At 43.5% G+C, this 21585-nt stretch overlaps 1 protein-coding gene and 1 long non-coding RNA gene across 3 annotated transcripts in view; one reads left to right on the top strand and one right to left on the bottom strand.

Annotated features, from left to right (window-relative positions):
• The window catches only part of PSEN1 (presenilin 1), a 59521-nt gene that overhangs the window by 13557 nt on the left and 24379 nt on the right, over positions 1-21585 (top strand). For both annotated transcript variants that reach the window (XM_084792117.1, XM_084792118.1), the window contains exon 4: positions 20193-20446. In XM_084792117.1, coding sequence (XP_084648243.1) covers positions 20193-20446 — 254 coding nt within the window. The remainder of the gene's footprint in view (positions 1-20192; positions 20447-21585) is intronic.
• LOC311603904 lies at positions 9816-16785 on the bottom strand. The gene is made up of 2 exons (XR_014781320.1): positions 16633-16785; positions 9816-15694 (listed from the first exon to the last, which is right to left on the bottom strand). It is a non-coding gene; the product is annotated as an uncharacterized lncRNA (long non-coding RNA).

Raw genomic sequence — 21585 nt, 5'->3', positions numbered from 1 at the left:
GACCAGATAGATCTCTGCCCAGTGTTCCTCAGAGATGAAACAAAATAAGGAAGGACATTTTACTCTAGAGCAAAAGTACACAGCAGGGAGTGTGCAAGCTTCTCAGGAGAGCCATATGGGAATTCTGGATAGTTTATTTCATAGGTAAGCAAGCCTTAATGGAAGGAGATTATTCCTAGATTACATATGGGGTTTGTCCAGATAGGAATCCAAGTAGGTTGAGGTTCCCTCCTCTTTAGAGTTTCTCACCCTTTTTTGTGTTTATGCAGTTTTTGGATATGTCATGGTAATAGATGCATGATAGAAATATGCAGTTTTGCAAGGCTAACTCAGTGGAAATCTATTTCAAAAACAAAGTCTGGGTGCTGTAGAGATGGCTCAGGTTAAGAGCACTGACTGTATGTACCTCCAGAGGTCCTGAGTTCAATTCCCAGCAACCACATGATGGCGCACACCTATTTATAGTGTGATCTGATGCCCTCTTCTGGCCTACAGGTGTACATGCAGGCAGAGCACTGTATACATAATAATAAAGAAATAAATCTTTAAAAAACAAAAAAACAAACAAACAAAAAAAAACCCCCAAACTCTGGGTTGGTCATGCATTCCCAGCCAGTTTGGGCAATGAGTGATAGATAAAACATAGCATTGTAGTTGCACTAGTCTCCAAGCAACCATGCACTTTGCCCTTTTGAAATCTGTTCTTTTCCTGTGCCTGAGTAGCCTACCTCAAATCTGTCATTTTTAGTAAAACAGCTAGCAATGGATTGCATGACTGTCACAAGAGTCCAGTGGAGATTGTATGATTTTCCCCACTACACATGCACACACACGTGTGCAAATGACCAAAGCCCTTACCCCCATGTGCTGATCTTTAGAGATGGTATTCAGCTGAAGATTGCTTGCTTCCCATCAGCTCACCTAACGCTGCCTCAACACTGACACGGCTCTCATGTTTGTTGATTGACTACTATGTGTGTGTGGACTGCAGACTAGAAGAATACGGCCTAACTAAATAATGACTTGCCTATTTCTGGAAAAAGGGCAAAGTTTAAGAAGCTATAAATAACTAAAGTCTTTGCGTCCTAAATTATCATAAAGATGGGGTGTTAAGGGAGCTCTAGTAAGTGCTGCTGGCTCTTTGGCTTAGTTCGGAGAAACAGTAGGTAGTCATCTTGTTCTCTGAGGTGCTGTCCTGTGATGGAGTCAAGGCTGATGTCAGACTTGCCATCCTCCTGCCGCAGCTTCCTAAGCGCAGGGTTAGGTCTGCACCACCACACCTGATTCGTCTCTTTTACTTTTCTAAAGCAACTTTGAAGCCTAAAGTAACCACTTCATGTTGTTACTTAATCCTTAATCCTTATAGAATATAAATTGCAGCGCTACTCTTCAAACCTTAGTGTCCCTTGGGATCCTTTAATCCGTCAAATTCTCTGACCTGCAATCTTTAAGGTTTCTAAGTTTTGTTAGTATGGACTGGGACCAGAACTTACATTTCTGACCAATGACTGTATCCTGCAGTGCTTCTCTGGGGACTATGATTTGGCTCCAGCTTGAAATAAAAGAAGAGTGGTATTAGAGAAAGAAGGATTAGAGTTAAAGTTGGCATTTAATTCCTGTGTTTTGGCTCACATTTTCTAGTCCTTAAGAAAAGTCTTCATGGCGCACACCTGTAGTCCCAGCACTGGGAGAGGCAGAGGCAGGTGGATCACTGTGAGTTCAAGGCCAGCCTGGTCTACAAAGTGAGTCCAGGACAGCAATGGCTACACAGAGACACCCTGTCTCAACACTACCACCCCCCAGAAGAAAAAGAAAGAAAAGTTTTCAACTGATTACTTACAATCAGTCATTTGATAGCTAAGAAGAAGCCTTAAAGTAGAAATAATTGAAAGACCAAAATGGTTCTCTGTGAAAAAGCATCGCTGAGGGCTCCCTGGGGATGCAGTGTAGCAGTGGCGAGATGCAGTGTGGCTGTGGCGGGATGCAGTGCGGCAGTGGCAGGATGCAGTGCGGCTGTGGTGGAGTGCTCGCTGAGCGTGCGGGAGCTCCCAGCTCATTCTTCAGCACCACCGCCACAGGGAGATAAAAAGCAGTTGCTGAAGGGCATTGCCTTTGGCTGCAGAGTCAGAGGAGAATATCTGGCATTTAGAAAAGAAAATCACCTGGAATCTTTCTAGATTTTAAAATATTAAGCGCAGAGAGTTTTAATAACTTGTTAGCAAGTTGTAGAATGGTTTCATTTTTCGAATGACACTGGATCACTTTTAAAAATTTATTTTTAATTAATTTATTTAGAGACAGGGTCTTATTATAAATAGTCCTAGCTGCCTTGGAACTTGTTATGTAGACTAGGTTGGCCAAGAGCTTAGAACTAGTTACTTAGACTAGTCTTGCCCAGAGCCTAGAACTTGTTTCTTAGTCCAGACTGGCCTAGAACTCATAGAGATCTACTTGCCTCTGCCTCCTGAGTGCTGGTATTAAAGATGTGTGCCAATATACAGTCTGCAGATCACCCTTTTTAGTGTGAGAAACCTGGAAAATTAAACAAACTGGGCTGGGGACATAGGTCAGTGGTAGAGTGTCTACTTAAGCATGGCCAAGGACCACTATTTGTTCCTCAGCACCAACAGACAGAGTTTAAAAAGTCAAACTCAGTAGGACGGTGGTGGCGCATGCCTTTAATCCCAGCATGGAGGCAAAGGCAGGCGGATCTCTGAACTCCAGGCCAGCCTGGTCTACAGAGCGAGCTTCAGGACAGCTGGGGCAAAACAAAGAAACCTGTCACAAACAAACAAACAAATGAAATTAAACTCAAGGACTCATTGATGAAAATGTCTCGTCAGCATATTCATGTATGAAATGCCAAAGAATAAACAAGAAGGAAGGGAATTCTATAAGCTGTAATTTAAAGTATGGAGAAAGAAGTTTGTAAAAGGGTGATCTTAGTATGAACTGAGTCAGACTCACAAGCCAAGTCATCTTGTGATATTTGTACTATTTATCATAATAAATTTGTTTTCCCTATTAGGTCAAAGTGAAGTAAGAAAAAACAAACAAACTGAAAATCTCTGTGATCTCAGTGAAGTTGGAAACTTTTGTCACAGGTCTTAATAATTTGTGAAGAAACTCTAGGCTAAAGACTAGCACACAGCCCCATAAATGGTCACTACAGTCTCTAAGCACTTAATATCAATTGTTCAGGGAAATGGCAGCCACCTTTGACACAGTGGAGTAATGGCTTCAATCCAGGGCTCAGGGAGGCTGGGCAGGTGCCAGATGGAGTTCTTCCCGGTGTTTGAAACATCTTCTAACCCGCCATCCCGACACGCTGAGAACGCCACAACTGTAACTGTAGAAATCTAAGCAATAAGCATGAGGTCTTAGGAGAATGATTTTCCCTTCTTTACCCCTTTCCTTCCACTGGGGGTATAACTCAGGGCCTCATGTGTAGAATGACGGCATAATAAAATTATTTGTGGACATTAATTATAAATATGTGTGTACTTGTATATATTGAAAAACAGAATTTGGCGTAAGTTTGTTTTCTTTGTAAGATCATAAATTTATATTTAGTTATACAAAAGTATAAAATATGTCATAAAACTTCCATGAACAAAATAAAAAGACAAAACAACAGCTTATAATTCATTATGATGCAGTTTTCTTTTAAAAATTTATTTACATTTTTATTTTTATAAGATTTATTTAACCAGGAATGGAAGTGATGTGTGCTTTTTATCTTAAAGGGAGACAGAGGCAGGTGGATTTCTGTGAGTTTGAGGGTAGCTTACATGTTTGTATATCAGAAAAGAACATCACATCACCTAAATTTGGAGTAACAATTGTGACCCTCTTCAGTGGTCCCTGGCAACTGAGCCCTGGTCCTCTGGAAGAGCAGTAAGTACTCTGACCTCTGATCTCCAGCCACAAGGATAAACTCCCTTGAAGTCACAGGGAACATGAATACAGAAACGTGTGCAAAGAGCATGGACGTTATATATTGAGGAGGAAATCTGAATTAAAAAAATACATGAGAGCCGTGCTGACCCAACCCCTGATAATGATGAAACCTAAATTACTAGTGTAAATGAATAAAGATTAATACTCAGTATTGCTGCTGAGGGGTGAGAAACGAGAATTCCTGTGCTGTGAGTTCTTGAGTTAAATTAGTGTTTATTGAAGGTAGTTATCCATTGAGTTTTAAAATGTGCATGACTTTTAGTGATAATTTAGCAATGAAATCTCAAAATCACATACTTTGTTGTTGTTGTTTTGACTGTGCTGGGGATCAAACCCAGGACATTGCACATGGTAGGCAAGTGCTTTCTTTTTAGAGACACAATCTTACTATGTAGCACTTGCTGATCTGGGACTCGATATGTAGACCAAACTGGTGTGGACTTAACAGAGAGCCCTCTACTTCTGTCTCGAGTGCTGGGATTAAAAGAACCCTGCTACACCCAGCTGTGCACATACTTTGGTGTTTTTTTATTTTTGTTTTTGTTTTAAGACTTACTAATTAATTATACAGTATTCTGCCTACATGTACACCTGTGCACCAGAAGAAGGCACCAGATCTCATTACAGATGGTTGTGAGTCACCATGTGGTTGCTGGGAATTGAACTCAGGACATTTGGAGGAACAGACAGTGCTCTTAACCTCTGAGATATCTCTCTAGCCCCATACTTTGTTTTTTAAAGACAAATAAATCTTTAAAAAAATGTAAAGATAGATAAAGATTGATTTATCTTTATTTCCACATGTTTGACTGTTTTGCCTGCATGTATATGTATACATGCTGTATGTCCACGGGGGCCAAAAGAGGGCTTTGGAGCCCCTAGAATTGGAGTTACAGACAATTGTAAGATGGCACGTGGGTGCTAGGAATCAAGTCCAGGCCCCTCTGCAAGAGCAGACAGCGCTCTTAACCTTTGAGCCATCTCTCCAGCCCCTGTACACATACTTGTTAATCTAGCATTTAATTTCTGGATATGTGTGTTATAAAGACATTGCTGGCCATGCATGGTTGCTCATCCCTATAATCCTAGCACTCAAAGAGCCAAGAGGATGGTGAGTTCCAGACCAACCTGGGCTACATAGTGAAACTGCCTCAAACAAAGTGAAGAAAATTACCATGCAGTGCTAAGAAATATAATTTTTTTTATTGAGGGCTAGGGAGATAGTTGAGTGGAAGATTGTTTGTCTAGCCAAATACATAACCGTATCTCTTAGCACCAAACAGATACAAAGTAATTCTAACTGAAGCATTATTTGTACCACTGAGAATTTGGAGATAATCTCAGTTTTTATCACTGGGACATTATTTATGGTTCATCCAGTTTGAAATACAAAGTATTGGCTAACAGTAGGGTTCTCTTCACTATATTCTCTTGATTTAAATCTCTTAGGATTTTTTAGTTCTATGATCTTTAGCAAGTTACCCAGAATTTTCAGTTTCTTTATCTGCTAAGTAAAATTTATGATAAACCCAGGAGTCTTATTAATATGATATGTGATAACCCACCTGAATGCTTAGCATAGTTTCTAGTTCATATTGGAAATATTCTATATTCTGTTCTATAAGTATTATCAATTAAAGCTGTTATTATTATAATGTCATTATAATAATCAGACACACTTATATAGTCAGTCAGAAAAATATTGAGTATAATATTGAATGGCAAAAACAGATTACAGAACATGGTTTTTTAAAACATTTAAAAGTGAGTCCGGGATAGTGGTGCATTCCTATAATCTCAGCAGAGGCAGGTAGGTCTTTGAGTTCATGGTCACCATTGTCTACATAGTGAGTTCAAGGACAGCAGGGCTAAGTAGAGAGATCCTGGGTGTCCCCCTCAAAATCATCTAAAAGTGGGAGACAGGGGAGAAGGATAGCTCAGTTGGTGATAGTACCAGTTTAATTTCCTAAAATCTATGTAGTTCATGCTTCCAATCACAGAGCTAGACAGGCAGAGAGAGTCAGATTTCTGAAGCTCACCAGCCAGCCAGCCTAACAGTGAGAGACCATATCTCAAAGAGAAAGCTCCCAAGGAGCAGCAGCGTCTGATGTTTGACCTCTGGTCTCCACGTATGTATACCATGCACATGTACAACACGCACCCACATATACATGCACCTTCATTCAGGAGCACATTCACAATCTGAAAGTGGCTAAGAAACGGTCTGGTTGGTAGTGTTTGTGGAGCATGCGTGAAGCCCTCCCTGGGTTTTGTTCTTAGCAGCACATATAACCAGGAGGTGGTACAGGCCTATAATCCCAGATGGAGGGAGGAGGAAGTTCAAGGGTACCTTACCTACACACAGAGTTAGAGCTGGTCTGAACTACAATAAGACCCTGTCTCAAAAATCGAGAAGTAAATAATGTTTCTTGTCTATTTTGTGTGTTATTCTAACACTTGTTTTAGTAGCAGAAGTGAATATTAAAAACTACAGAATAATTCTAGGTAGATACTGTGCTATATTAAAAATTCTTCTACACCTAGAGAGTGAGTCCAGGACAGCCAGGACTACACAGAGAAACCCTGCCTCGGGAAACAAAACAAATGCTGCTCACTTTTTTACTTGAGGCCTGAGGGCCTACAGGGCTGGGTGGCTAGTCTTTTATTCGTCTTATGCACAGGAACTTAGGAGGCGAGAGAAAGTTACAGCAGCTCTGAACTCACTTCTCTCAGTTAGCCAGTCCTGTAGGACTCCATGCTCCCTGAGCTTTACAGTGTTTATGTAATGACTAGTTCTCCCCTTTGAAATGAAATTATTTATATATACAATATTTTTTCCTTCTTTAACTTTAAAAGGAGAACTAGGTGTGGTACACAGCCTGTTGCCCCAGTTCTTGGGAGGCTTAGGCAGGAGGATTAAGAACTTAGTTATAACCCTATGCTACATAATAAGTGTGAGAACAACTTAGTATGAAATACTGTTTCAAGCAAAGCAAAACAGGGCTAGAGAGTTGGCTTAGCAGATAAGAGGCTGGCTGCTCTTCCAGAGGTCCTGAGTTCAAATCCCAGCATCCACATGGTGGCTCACAACCATCTATAATACCGCCTTCTGGTGTCCATGAAGAGTGAAGACAGCATACTCATACATATATATAAACAGAGAGAGACAGAGAGAGAGCGCGAGAGCGCGAGAGCGAGCCTATGGAAATAGTTAAAGATCCATAGTCAGGGCTGGAGAGATGGCTCCATTGTTAAGAGTGCTTACTGCAGCTGGGCAGTGGTGGCACACACTTTTAATCCCAGCACTCGGGCAGCAGAGGTAGGCAGATCTCTGTAAGTTCAAGGCCAGCCTGGTCTACAAAGTGAGTCCAGGACAGCCAGGGCTACACAGAGAAACCCTGTCTAGAAACCCCCCCAGACCCCTCCCTCAAAAAAAAAATGCTTACTGCTCTTTCAGAGGACCAGAGTTCAGTTTCTAGTGTTCACAACCACGTAACTCCAGCTCCAGGGGATACAGTGCCATCTTTCCTCTGCAGGCACCACACACATGGGCACATATGTAAATAATAAAATGTTACAAAAAAAAAAAAAACAACAGTGGAAAGCAGGAGCGCTGGAGTTTTTGTTTTTTGTTTGTTTGTTTGGTTTTTCAAGACAGGGTTTCTGTGTAGCTTTGGCTGTCCTGGAACTCTGTAGACCACGTTGGCCTTGAACTCACAGAGCTCCATCTGCCTCTGCCTCTGCCTCTGGGATTTTAGGTGTGCACCACCACAGTCAGACTCTATGCGATGACTTTTAGCATATATAAATACTCTTAAAATTCTACCCCAGTTAAGATCAAGAACAACCTCATCACCCCCAGATGCCCCACGTTCCTTTTGTGCTCTCCTTCATACCCTTCCCCACCCCCAGCAGCCACCCAGCAGCTGTTTGTCACTGCACTCTGGTTTCACTCTCCTAGACGCTTATATAAATAGAACCATGCTGGGCTGGAGACATGGCCCAGCCATTAAAGGCGAGGCTCAAACAGAAATAAATAGGAGCATGCAGACTTCTTTGTCTGGCTTCTTTTATTTAGCATAATTATTTTGAAATTGATGGATGTTACATCAGTAGTCTCTCCCTTTTAATTCCTGAGTTTATCCCATTATATGCTTATGGCATAGTTCTTTGGTCATCTCCTTGTTTCAGGATTTAGGAGTTTCCCAGTTTGGTATATTACAACTAAGATGTTGTTACAGCACTCTAAATGGGCGTGCATTCACTTATCTTGGTAAATGCCTAAGAGCAGAACATAGCCCAGTACTCAGGTTGTACTTAGCTTCTTGAGATACTAGCAGTTTTCCAAGTCTGTTGTATAATGACATTCTTAGCATCAGTGTGTGAGTCCCAGTGTTTCCCATCCTTGTGAGTACTCAAGGGTCAGTCTGAAGCTGCTCAGTCTTTTCAGAATGTATGTGGTGGTATTTCCATGTGGCTCTAATTTGCATATCACTAAGTTGTGAGGGCTCTTCATATTCTGGATATGTAAGTTATAATATATGCACCTTGCAAATATTTTTTCCAGTCTAGGGCTTCTCTTTATTAATAGTATTTTTTGAATAGCAGTTTTGAATACTGATGAAGTCCTTTATGTCATTTTTCTTTTCTTTTGAGGATGTAGGTTTTTTGTGTGCTATTATCTAAGAAATCTTATCCTGTCCCAAGTTTTTAAAAGTTTATGTCCACATCTTTTTCTTTATAGTGTTATTGAGTATCATGACCCACACTTGTTAGTCCCAACTACTTATTTGGGAAGCTGAGGCAGGAGCATCACTTGAGGCAAGCCTAGACGACCCATGCTCAGAGACCAACTTCACTTAGATCTGTGGTTCATTTTCAGTTGGTTTTGTGTATGTGGCACTGTATGGGTCATAGTTTTTTCTCTCATATGAATGTCCTGTTGTTTAGCAGTATGTTTGAAGAAGACTTGTTTGCAGTGAAGTTTCTTTGCCCCCTGGCCCACACCAGTTCCCCGATTCTTGGCTCTGTCTGTCCCACAGGTCAGTTAGTTTTTGTACCAGTGCCACATCTCCACTATTACTGTACTTGTATATTAAGTCTTGATATCACTGCTTAACAAACTGCTTGTTATTTTGGTTTTGGTTCTTTCAAAATTAGCTGAGTCTCAAGGCGTACAACTTTAGTCCCTAAAGCCGGAGACAGGAAGCAGATCTCTGAGTTCAAAGTCAGCTGGTCTACTTACTTTGTGTATTTAAGTCTTTGGAAGTTTTTTTTTTTTCAATCAATTTACAAACTTTTCTTTTAAAAGGCTATCAAGGGGCTGGAGAGATGATTGAGGTTAACAGCGGACCTCTGCTCTTTCAGAGGTCCTGAGTTCAATTCCCAGCAAGCACATGGTGGCTCACAACCATCTAGAATGAGCTCTGGCGCCCTCTTCTGGTGTGCAGGTGTACACTGTATACTAAATAAATAAATATATCTAAAAAGGGGGGCTCTTTTGAAGTCCAGCTTTGACATCAACTGGGGAAAACTGAGGTGAGATATGAATCCTGTGGCTGATGACTCTGTAGACTGCCTCTGAGGGCAACCTTCAGACCAGAACTGATTGTGGCAAGCGGGGGCTAGGGCTAATGGTGGCAAGCATCGAAAAAAGAAAGGGAAAGAAGGAGAGAAAAGAATTGCGCACACGGTTTGTACTTTCAAGCAGTACAAAAATCACGATGTATTTACATTCTATTTCTCTATAAATAAATGATTACAATGGATATACATAAGAAACTCATGTTCCCCAGTACCGTCACATGATCAAATGTTTTATGTATTATGAGTGAGAAACAAACATGAATAACAAATTTTGTTGTTGTTGTTGTTGTTTTGTTTTGTTTTGTTTTTCGAGACAGGGTTTCTCTGTGTAGCCTTGGCTGTCCTAGACTCACTTTGTAGACCAGGCTGTCCTCAAACTCATGGCGATCCACCTGCCTCTGCCTCCCGAGTGCTGGGATTAAAGCATGCGCCACCACACCTGGCTTTAACAAGTTATTTCTAAGAACCCACATCCATTTGTACCTCAGCAACTTGTTATATATTAACTGAGTATAAGCAAGCAAGGGAATTTCTCAGCCAGCTTAACTTCATTTGTCTCATAAGATTTCCTATATCAAGGCCAATAACAAAAATCTTTACCTCATTTTGCTAAACAATCTATTTTTCCCTAAGACTTTCTATGTCAGAGCCACCTTGTTGAACAATCTATTTTTCCAAATTCTTTGTACGGGTGGTGGTCACTGTTAGCAATCTCCACCTGTGGTGGTGGCTGAATCATTAATCTGCTCCAGCAGCAACGCCTGAAAGAGCTCAAGCATTGTCCGTGCATGTGCCAATCATACTGCCCAGGGGGGGCTGGGAGCCCCTCTATAGTGCTCACACAATTCACATGTTAAGGGGATTATAAGGACCGCAAAAGTAACAAGCAGAGCTGTGCTCCATAACAGCATGAAGTCCTCAGGACACGTATTCTTGGGGTTATGCCTCGCCGAGACACACCCATCGTGGGTTTGCTAACCGGTGGGCTTCGTTCTGTGAGTTCTAGAGCTATTTTGCTGTTCCTCTTGCATGGACCCCAACAAAAGGCCAAGTGGCAGTCAGGCGTGGTGGTACATGTCTCTAATTCCAGCACTCAGGAGGCAGAGGCAGGAGGATCTCTGTGAGGTTGAGTCCAGCCTGGTCTACAGAGTGAGTCCAGGACAGCCAGGGCTTATTATGGCTGACGGTGTGAAATTGCATTGAATCCATTCCTATGTTGTGTAGAGGATTTGTGGGATTGATATTTTCATAAAGCCAGGCTTCCAATCTGTGAACAGTGTATTTCTATATTTATTTAAATCCTCTAAAATTTTCAATTGTGGTAAATTGCAGTTCCCCGTGCAGGGGTAGCCTAGGTTCTGTGTCCGGCAGGCTGGTCCAGGCACCATTTGCTTCCAGATGGGAACAGAGGGTCCTAGAGATCAAAGATCCGGTTTCTCTCTTATGAGTGGCTTAGAGCGCTCAAGGGGAGGCCCATGCACTAGGCGAGGCTCCCTAGATGAGGCTCCCTGTCTCACAGGGGGGAGCTGGAAAATGAGTTTTCCACTGGGTGTTACAGTTAGCTCTTTTAGAATGGGACTGCTGGTACCAAATGGCAGTGGAAACTCGGGAGTCCCAAAAGCCCATGATAGTGCCAAAAGTATTACAGCCCCTTGCTAAGCTGTCCTGCTAAGCACGGAAGAGAGAGTGGGTGGATACCTGAAACCAGCCAGAGAGCAGGTCTGGTGAGACACTGGCCCAGCAGGCATGGTGATGGAGTGGGCTTCAGCGGCTGCCAAGGCAGCTCTGCCATCACTGCCTGACCTGAAGTCAAGCCCCCAGCTTCCAGCAGTCATTCTTCCCCAGAATAAACTGAGTCAGTCGTAGGCGGTCGTGGTGGAGGAGTGGGGTGAGAGTGGAAGCCAGTGAGCCTTTATTTGTGACTCAGGGGTTTATAAACCGTAGGCATTGAGGAGGGGTTTGGTGGTGAACGTGTATAATTTGCTGGGGCTGGAGTTGCCAAGGATAGTTAATCTACATCTTACAAAACAGACCCGTCATAAGGAGGAAAAGCAGTACTTAATTATCCTATGGGTAGGGATACAGGTACAGTTAAAAGTTCATTGGTTGAAAGCCAAAACACTAAGACATCTTACAGCAGAGGGTGGGTTTGTCCCGGTACTTGCTGAACAGGTTTTATCAGGAAAGGGCCTATAATCTTCCCTGAGGGCTATGTGATACTCCCTAGGGAGCTAGGATTCCCCAGATCAGGAAAAGGGAACCCCACTAAGAAGGAGAGTCTGTAGCCATATACCAAGCTCAGAGGCTATCTGGAAATGCCAGACTTCAGCCTTACAGCGCAGGGTCCCACAATAAGTAACACAAAGTTTAACGTTTACAATCTTAACCATTTTTTAACTCATAGTTTAATATTAAGCACGTTCACATTGTGCTCTAGAACCTTTTTATCTTGTAAAACTAAAGTATCTATTAAACCGTCTTCCCTACCTGCACAATGACAGTTATATTTTCTGTTTTTAAGTGTGACTACCCTAGCCTTCTTGTGGCTTGCTTACTTCACTTAGCACAGTGTTCTGAAGATTCATCCATATTATATTGTGTGACAGGATTTTTTGTTGTTGTTGTTTATTTTTTCCTTCCTGCTCTGTAAAAGTAACTTTTATTCTCTTTCTTCAATTGGTATCTGGGAGGCTGCCTCTTTCTGTTGGCCTAGGCCTAGCCTGGAAGCTTCTAGCCTCTGTGCAATCTAATTTAGGCTTAGAATGCTTTAGCCTCTGTGACTTACTGCTTAATAAGCTCATCCTCACTTTGTTCTTTCTGAGCTCTGGGCTGGCTGGTTCAACTCAGCTGTTCTGGCTCAAATTCTTCTCCCAGATGACTTACTTAATTTGGCTTCTCTCTCTCAGCCTGGAGTTGCTCTGCTTGGCCTCAAACAAACTCAGCAATCTGCTCTAATCATCTGACTTCTCATTTTCTGCCTCATTCCATCTTTACCTGAGTTTTCTCTCTGCAACCCATCTCTGTTACTACCCTGGTGAAAACTGTCTCCTCTCTCGGAAAAACTGCATATCCTCGTCTGTCAAATCTTCTCTGATTCGTCACCTTTCCTGCCACTCAGTTAGACATCACTCTCAAACATGGATGCTTCCTTCTACAAACTAACTTTACCTTTGTTTGTGATTAAAGACAGGTACCAACATGCCTGGACCTAAGCTTTTCTTTACCCAATACTTGGCTCTAAAACCAGGCTGGCCTTGAACTCAGATCTGTTTGCTTCTGCCTCCTGGATTAAAAATATGTTTGCATTCCAGTTGGATCACACAGACCTAGAAGATCTTTGGATGTGATCTCTTGCCAGCTGGGCCACATAGACTTAGAAGGTATTTTGGATATAATCTCTTGTCAGAACAGCCATGTTCTGAATTAGCATTCTTCGACACTGCAGCTTTCCTCTGTCTCCTCTTCAATATAGCCAGAACTAGATGTGTGGACCCCCATGTCTGGCTAAAGGCCAAGTAATACTCTGTTGCCTGTTTATAATTGGTAACCATTTGTCAAGGGCATTTGGGCTGTGAGATTTCTGCCTCCTGGCTATAAGGATAATGTGTGTCTGTGAATATGACTACACATGTATCTCTTTGAGATCCTGTTTTCAACTTAGTAATTTGGTATATATACCCAAAATGGGATCGCTAGGTCATATGCTGTTTTTAATTAATTTGAACAGGGCCTTGCTATGCTTCAGATTTATTGTAGTCCTGCCTCAGTGTCCTGAGTGCTGGGACTACAGGGCTGTGCCACCATGGCTAACCCCATCCACCTCAGAAATCCACGTGTTTCTTTCCTTAGTGATTGTGCCATTTTATGATCCAGATAACAAAGTACAAGGGTCATAGTTTCTTCACAATCCACTGCTTATTAGTTCCTGTTTGTTTTTCTGGAGCTGCATTCTTAACTAGGCAAACACTCTAGAGTGAGCTACACCCAGGCTCTGTTTTGTGGGGGGGGTTTGATGGTTTGAAATAAGCTTTGATATGTTCCACAAATAGAATTTGCCTATAGTGTCTTATGTTTATAGATGACCTGTGCACTCTGCTGCTTGTTCCTTTGATGCACTTTCTTATGGTTAGTGTAGTCCTGTTTCTTTTGCTTCTGTTCTTTAATTTCTCTTAGCAGCATTTTGTAATTTTGAGTGTACAGGGCATTTGGGGCAGGAGTCCCTAGACTACCCTCCGTTCTGCTGTTTGTTGGAAGGTCTCAGGCCTCAGGAAAACTATTGTGTTCACTGTTACAGTTGTCATTGGTACTAGAAGAAGGCACATCAGGCAGGCAAGAGGGTACCTGCATGAGATTCCAGTGGCTGTATGCAGACAGTTCTTAGTTCTCCTGGCTGCAGCACGTGACAACACACTTGGAGTGTTTAAAACCAGGGAAACAAACTCAGGCCTCAATGCCCAGGGTTGTCCAAGGTCCATACAAACATGGTTGGCCTTAGTTCTCTACCCTCGTAAGAGGCCAAGCTAGGTTGCTGGTGTGTCCCCAGGCTCTATAGACAGGCCTAATAGGATGCTGCAAAGGCTTACCGTATTTCCTAGGATCTCTGGGTAGGCCAGATCTTCTTGGTAGCTGCATGGTTTAGAAAACCCTGATGTGCTAGGCGTGGTGTTGCACGCCTTTAATCCCAGGACTTGGGGAGGCAGAGGCAGGTGGATCTTTGTGAGTTCGAGGCCAGCCTGGTCTAAAAAGCAAGTCCAGGACAGCCAAAGCTATACAGAGAAACCCTGACTCGAAAAACCAAAAGAAAAAAGAGGGGGTTGGAGAGATGGCACAGAGGTTAAGAGCACCACTGGCTGCTCTTTCAGAGGTCCTGAGTTCAATTCCCAGCAACCACATGGTGGCTCACAACCATCTAGAGTGAGATGTGATGCCCTCTTCTGGTATCCAGGTATACATGAAGGCAAAACACTGTGTATATAATAAATAAATAAATCTTAAAAAAAAAGAAAAGAAAAGAAAAGAAAAAAGAAAGAAGCCCTCATGCATTGAGTTTGTAGCTTTGCAGAATGGTCCCAGACAGCAGTAATCTTATTTATTTGTATCCCTTGCATCAGAACAGTTCAGGAGTCCAGGACCTTAGCTGTCTAGTTTCACTGCTTTATTCCTGGCTCCCAGAGCCCAGTCTGCACATGGCTGATAGTCACTCATTCCTCCACTGTACCAAATATAGTAATTAATATTTAGAAATGGAAACAAATTTGTGTAACAGAGAAATGGCAAAAGACATGAATATAGTTTTTTTGTTTTTGTTTTTCTAGAAAGCCTAGCTTGGCCTCTTACGGGGGGTAGAGAACTGGCTGTCCTGAACTCACTCTGTAGACCAGGCTGGCCTTGAACTCACAGCAATCCGCCTGCCTCTGCCTCTCTAGTGCTGGGATTACAGGCGTGCGCCACCACGCCCTGCCTTAAAGATTTTTTTTATACGTATGTGTAGGAGCCTGTTCGAGTAAATGTTCACCACATTGGTTCAGGAGGTCAGAAGAGGTTGTTGAATCTCCTGGCACTGGAGTTCACAGGCAGTTGTGAGCTACCATGGAAATTCTGGGAACTAAACCTGGGTCCTCTGCAAGAGCAGTAAGTGTTCAGTAAAAATTAAAGTTCCACTGAGCTCTTGTATCTCACCTCAGAGTGGTAAGAAGTCCAAGCCTTTGCTCCCAGGACTTGGGAAGGGCATAGTAAAGTCAGCAGTTTGCTACTTTGGCAAACTCCAAGCTGGTGCAGTCTCTCAGAAATGAGGGCAGGTTGGCTAATGTATAGGGATTTCAAGAATACCTTGACCCAGCAGTTACTCTTCAGAGAACTTGCTCTCTGAGTGTGTCAATGTAAATGTGAAATGACGTAAGGGGCCTTCCTTGCAGTATTGCTTACAAGGCAAAACAGTGGAAGCAAATTAAATTCCCATTGTTAGAGGATCCACCAGGTAAATGGTGATAAAATGCTGTGGAACTGGCTAGAAAACTAAGAAATAAAACCATGCAGAGCCAGGTGCAGGTTAGGGCAGGAGGCCTATCATTGCAGCCCCTTCAGGACTGGCTTGGAGGACAAAGTAGCAAGACTCTGTATCAAAGTTAAAAAGAAGTTTTTGCTGGGGCTGGAGAGATGGCTCAGAGGTTAAGAGCACTGGCTGTTCTTCCAAAGGTCCTGAGTTCAATTCCCAGCAACCACATGGTGACCAACAACCATCTATCATGTGATCTGGTGCCTTCTTCTGCAGTGCAGGCACACATGCAGGCAGAGTACTATATACGTAATAAATAGATTTTTTTTTCTGATGTGTAAGAACCTCTGAGTGTAGAGTTGAGCGAAGAAGCAAAACACAGGCCTGTATGCAGAGGGGCTCCAGGTCCTAGCTGTGGGGTTGAAGAGCAGTAGCACGCAGCAGCCGAATCTCAGGAGATGGCAGATGTGAGCAGGGAGACCTTAAACTTAGAGAAGAAAACTAGAAACTGGTTGTACACTTTTTCACTTTCTTACTTTTAAACAATTTAACCTTTAAGTTGTACCTTCTAAAAGCTGAAAATTCAAAGAGAAAGGGTGAGCGTGTATGTGAGAAGAAACAATTCCCTGTTAAGTAAACTGCGCTCTCCCAGACCATTTTCAGCTCGGGACAGGGCGGGGCTGGGTCATGCTCTTCCTAAACCAGAATATCCAGTGCAGGAGTGGGTGTTTCCGCTCTCTTACGCCAGCTGTGGCCTAATTAAACTGTTCATACAGACTGATGCCAGGGCTGTGGCGCCAAGAAAGTCACACCTGTTTTGGCTCATGGTGAACATGAACCCATCATTTAGTTAGAATCGTATTGCTGAAGACAGACGTCACAGTTTTAGCTGGTGGCTGATCACTTCCTTCTCTGGAAAAAACAAGAGCCTGGTTTGTCCGTTTCTACTGTCTAATGTGTCAGTGGGCATGTGCACACGTGCTTCAGTCTTTATGACTTGGTATTGCTCACAGGATAAAGTCTCAAGTCCTTAATAGGGCAAATGAAGTTTTTTAGAACCTGTCCCCAAAGTCAGCAGGAACCTTTCTAACGCGGAGTCTCTAGAGCCAGGGCCCTTTCTGTGGTGCTGGGGTTTGAACTCAAGTAGTTGCTCGTGTAGGTAGCCGTTACCACTGAACTGTATTCCCCTTTTAGAATTTTATTTTGAGACCAGAGTTTACCACGCTGCCTTCAAACTTGCATTTCTCCTGCCCCAGCTTCCTGAGTAGTTAGGACTATAGGTGTGCCTCACCACACCCAGCGTGGAGTCTAGCGTTTCCTGATCTCTGTTGCCACTGCAGAGCACCTGGGACATAGTAGAATTCTCCTGCTTACATCTTGACCAAGGCAAATTGTAGAAAGGCTTACTTGGGTTCCTGCTTCCAGAGGCATTAGGAGTCCATCGCCACCATGTCAGGGTGGCACGGCAGCAGACAGGCGTGGCAGCTGGGGCAGGAAGCTGAGATGGAGAGCGAGCAGTAGGAATGGCTTTTGAAACCAGCAAGGCCAACCTTTTAAACCCCCAGATAGTACCATCAACTGGGGACCTTGAGTACTCAAACATCTAAGCCTGTCTGGGACATTTTCATTTAAGCCACCACCAATGGACATGTTGCAAGTGAAATAAAAGAGGACCGTACCTTGAACTGAGTCTTCCCAGCTCCCATGTTGTTTTTGGTTTTAGTTTTTTGGGTTTTTTTGTTTGTTAGTTTGTTTTTTCAAGACAGGGTTTCTCTGTGTAGCCTTGGCTGTCCTGGACTCGCTTTGTACACCAGGCTGACTTGGAACTCACAGCGATCCGCCTGCTTCTGCCTCCTAAGTGCTGGGACTAAACGCATGTGCCACCACGCCCGGCTTCCTGTGTTGTTTTTTGAAGTTGCAGATTAGGAGCACTCTTCTGGAGGCAGGCTGGCCTGCGTTCAGGCCCTCTGGCACTCACTAGCTGTGTCTGTGGCCCCACCTGTGAAGTGATGGTAATAGAGAGACTGAAAAGTAAAGGGTATGAACGTGTAATAGTCCCTGTTTCATGGGAGTAATTTTATGCTGTTACTAAATGTAGAATGTATTATGACTCTGTGTGTGGGTGTGGGTGGGTAAGTGTGTGTGCGCATCCGCACAGCATGGCATGCATGTGGAGTGAGGACATCATTGTAGAGTATGTCTTTCCTCCCACTGTTCAGTGGGTTCCGGGGATGGAGCTCAGCTTGCAGGCTTGCACCGTTGGGTGTCAGTCAACTTTACTTGCTAAGCCACGTGCTCATGGGATGTGGTTTAATGAATGGAAGTAGGACTGACTCCACAGTAATGGTCACCCTCTGTAGCTGGAACTGAGAGTGAAGGATAGCTTGTTTTCAAATCATCTTCCTGAGAGACCTTAGCTTAATCAAGCGTCATTTAGCAACTGTGTATATTAACAGTGGAAGTGGGCTCTCCTTACATCATGTGATTTCAGGGAATTGATTGTTGGGTTTGCCAACAAGTGCCTTTGCCCATTGAGCTGTCTCACCAGTTCCGTTATTGCTCTTTTTATTCATTTTACCATTGACATTTTAACAAATAAACAGTGAATACCAAGACACATTAAAAATAAGAAAAAGCCAGGGGCCAGTGAGATTAATCACTGGATAATATCACAAGCGTAATAATTAAATATGTACATGAGTACACACACACACACACACACACACACACACACACACACGCCGCCGCCGCCGCCACCACCACCACCACCACCACCACCACCACCACCACCACTACCCTTAAAAATACACTAATGCCAGAAATTGAGACTATAGTTTAGTAATGGCAAAGCCCTTGCTGAACATGGTGAGGCCCTGTGTTCAGTCCATAGCACCACAAATCAGGGGCAGGGGGCGGGGGCAGGGAGCAGGAAGCCTAAGGCAGTAAGAATAGACGCAACACCCGTCCACGAGCTCCAGTGTGTGGAGGGGTCAGTCCTGCATGACACAGGACAACCACAGGGTATTTGAGAGGAGTTCCCATGAGGACCCAGGAAGATGGTATAGCAGGAGCCAGAGGCCTCAAACCAGACCAGTGTCACTGCAATGAACATCTGCAAGTAAAGCTATTTGGGCAAAAGAGTATACTGTGGGGCTCATCGTGACACTGCAGCTTCACCGCAAGATTTTTGTTTTGTTTTGTGGGTGAGGTTGCAAGGACAGATAATGGAGGGACGAGGACATAAGTGGGATTGGGGTACATGATATGAAATTCACAAAGAATCAATAAAAAGTTAAAAAAAAAGAATGAACGTAACAAGATGACACTTTGGTTTAACTAAGGGAAGTGAGATCTTATGGAAGATTGTAAGTGCATTCAGTCACCCACCTAGCATTTATGTTCCCTTACTTTATTAGGCATAGTGAGGGTGGGGAGATGAGGCCATGAACAGCACAATTGTTTAAGGCCCATATGCTGTTCAGGGGATTGCTAGCTTGTTTTGTTTTTGAGTCAGGGTCCCTCTATGAAATGCTTGCTGGCCTGGAATTCACTTGTAGAACAGGCTGGCCTCAAACTCAAGTGCCAGGATTCTTTGTACATATATATGTATGTATGTATGTATTATGTATACACTGTTCTGTCTGTACACCAGAAGAGGGCACCAGATCTCATTACAGATGGTTGTGAGCCACCATGTGATTGCTGGGAATTGAACTCAGAACCTTTGGAAGAGTAGACAGTGCTTTTAGCTTCTGAGCCATCTCTCCAGCCCCAATGCCAGGATTCTTAAAGACATGTTACTACCATGTCTGGCTGGGATAAGTTTTTTCAACTAAGCAAATTTTAAAATGTAGTTTTACATGATGTGCAAAAAAAAATACAGAGAGATACCTTGAACATTGCTACATGCATTAAAGCATTATTAATAACATCCCAATGCTTGGGAGGCAGAGGCAGGTGGATCTCTGAGTTCAAGACCAGCCTGGTCTACCAAGTGAGACTATGCCAGAACAGCCAGGACTACATAAGATACCTTGTCTCAGAAAAGCAAAATCCTCATAATAATTATAATAATCGTCAGGTGGCGAGTACTTCATTCATTCATGCAGCTACTAAGTTTGTAGCTGCAATAAAGAACATTTAGGGTTGGGGAGATGGCTCAGTGGTTGATTAGGAGCACTTGTTTTTCTAGAGGACCCAAGTTCAATTCCCAGCACCCACTTACAACTCTCTCTAACTCCAGTTCCAGGGGATCCGATGCTCTCTTCTGGCCTCATGGACACCAGGCATGCGTGTGGTGCATAGAATAACACCCATATATGAAGTAAATAAATCATAAAAAAGAAAAATTGATACAGGTATATAGTATTTAAATGTCGCCTCCAAAGAGGGGTCCACTTGTCTTAGGAAGAGAATGGAAAGAGGGTGTAGTAAGCCAAAACCTAGGTACAAGGGAGGGCCTGAGTTCCCACAGGAAATAGTAGTGATCATGTAGACATTAGAGATGTACACTATAAGTTAGCTTTTTCTTGTTTCAGAGTTTTAGAACTTAAGTATTTGTGGGCTTGTTCCATTAATTCCAGGTGTGATCTTACAGAAGGCCTTGACTGTGCTGAGTCGGATTTACTGAATGGTTTTCTTGTGCTTTTAGAGTGACGTTCAAGAACGACAGCAGCACCATGACAGGCGGAGACTTGACAACCCTGAGCCGATATCTAATGGCCGACCCCAGAGTAGTAGCTCGCGCCAGGTGGTGGAACAAGATGAGGAAGAAGATGAAGAGCTGACACTGAAATACGGAGCCAAGCATGTCATCATGCTCTTTGTTCCCGTGACCCTCTGCATGGTGGTAGTTGTGGCCACCATCAAGTCAGTCAGCTTCTATACCCGGAAGGATGGGCAGCTGTATGTATAAGTGTTTCATTCTCTAGGCCAGTCTGGCTTTTCCTCATAGCATGTGTTATCCTCCTGAAGACCTCTGTGCTCATGGACTATGGGAGAGTCCATCTCTCTGATGGCCTGCGGGGGTGGAGACGATGGGGATTGATGACGTGATGCTTTCAGTGACACAAGAATGCCGTAGAATTATTCTCAGGATGCGGACTTTGAGTAGGGCTGAATTTATGTGGAACCGAATAGGTTGTCAGTAGTCTTCCTGCCTCAGGAACATTGGGATCATCATTCTTCCTCCTGACATGCTGGAATGTTCTCTCTCTCTCCTTCCCCCCCCCCCCCCCTAACTTTTGTGAATTGAATTCTTAGTGGCACAGGCCTATAATGGGAAATGACTCATGAGAGTTTAGAGGTTTAGGAACCATATGTGGGTGGGTGGGTGGTACACAAGCATGGTGGCATATGCCTGTAATCTTAGCACTGGGGGGTGGGGTGGAGGAGGGATAATCAGGCCATGCTCTGCTGTGTGCAAATTCCAGGCCAGCCTGAGCTACACGAGAGAAGTCTACTGTCCTCACCCTGGCTGGTGTGCTAAGTCTTTAACAATAACGACCTTCATCTACGAGAACTAGATCCTTCCTAGTATTTCTTATAGCAAGCTGTTTTCACATTTTCTCAGGCTGGTCTGGAGTTCACTGTAGTCTTGGCTAGCCTCAAAATTTTGATCCTCCTGCCGCAGCCTCCTGAGTGCTAGGGTTACAGGTGTGTGCTACCATACCCAGCCATATGACCCTGTTGTAAAAACTCCAATTATACCTTTTTTTTTTCTTTCTCCTGCAGAGTAGTGCAGGGATAGGCAGTCCAGACTGGTGTATGGTCGTTATTCAGGAAGCACATGGGCTCCTTTCTTCAGCTTCTGCTCAGGTTCCTGTAGGGCCCAGGCTAGAGCCTCAACAGCAGGAGGAAGTTAAGAAGAGAGTGTAGGCATCACTTAGCCGAGGGCACTCCCTTCAGAAACTGCCTTTATAGCTTATTCAAAGTCCTTTGGCCATTACACAGTCTCATGGCCACATCTGCTATAAAGGGCAGAAAGAAAGTCATTGGGCTGGAAGCCTTGGCCCCTGGAGTAAAGGTATTTTTATGTAAATGAA

This window comes from Acomys minous (genome assembly GCF_964271855.1).
Source record: "Acomys minous genome assembly, chromosome: 8".
Taxonomy (NCBI): Eukaryota; Metazoa; Chordata; class Mammalia; order Rodentia; family Muridae; genus Acomys; species Acomys minous.
The sequence above is the reverse complement of the archived record's forward strand: the minus strand, read 5'-3'. Positions and strand labels throughout refer to the sequence as shown.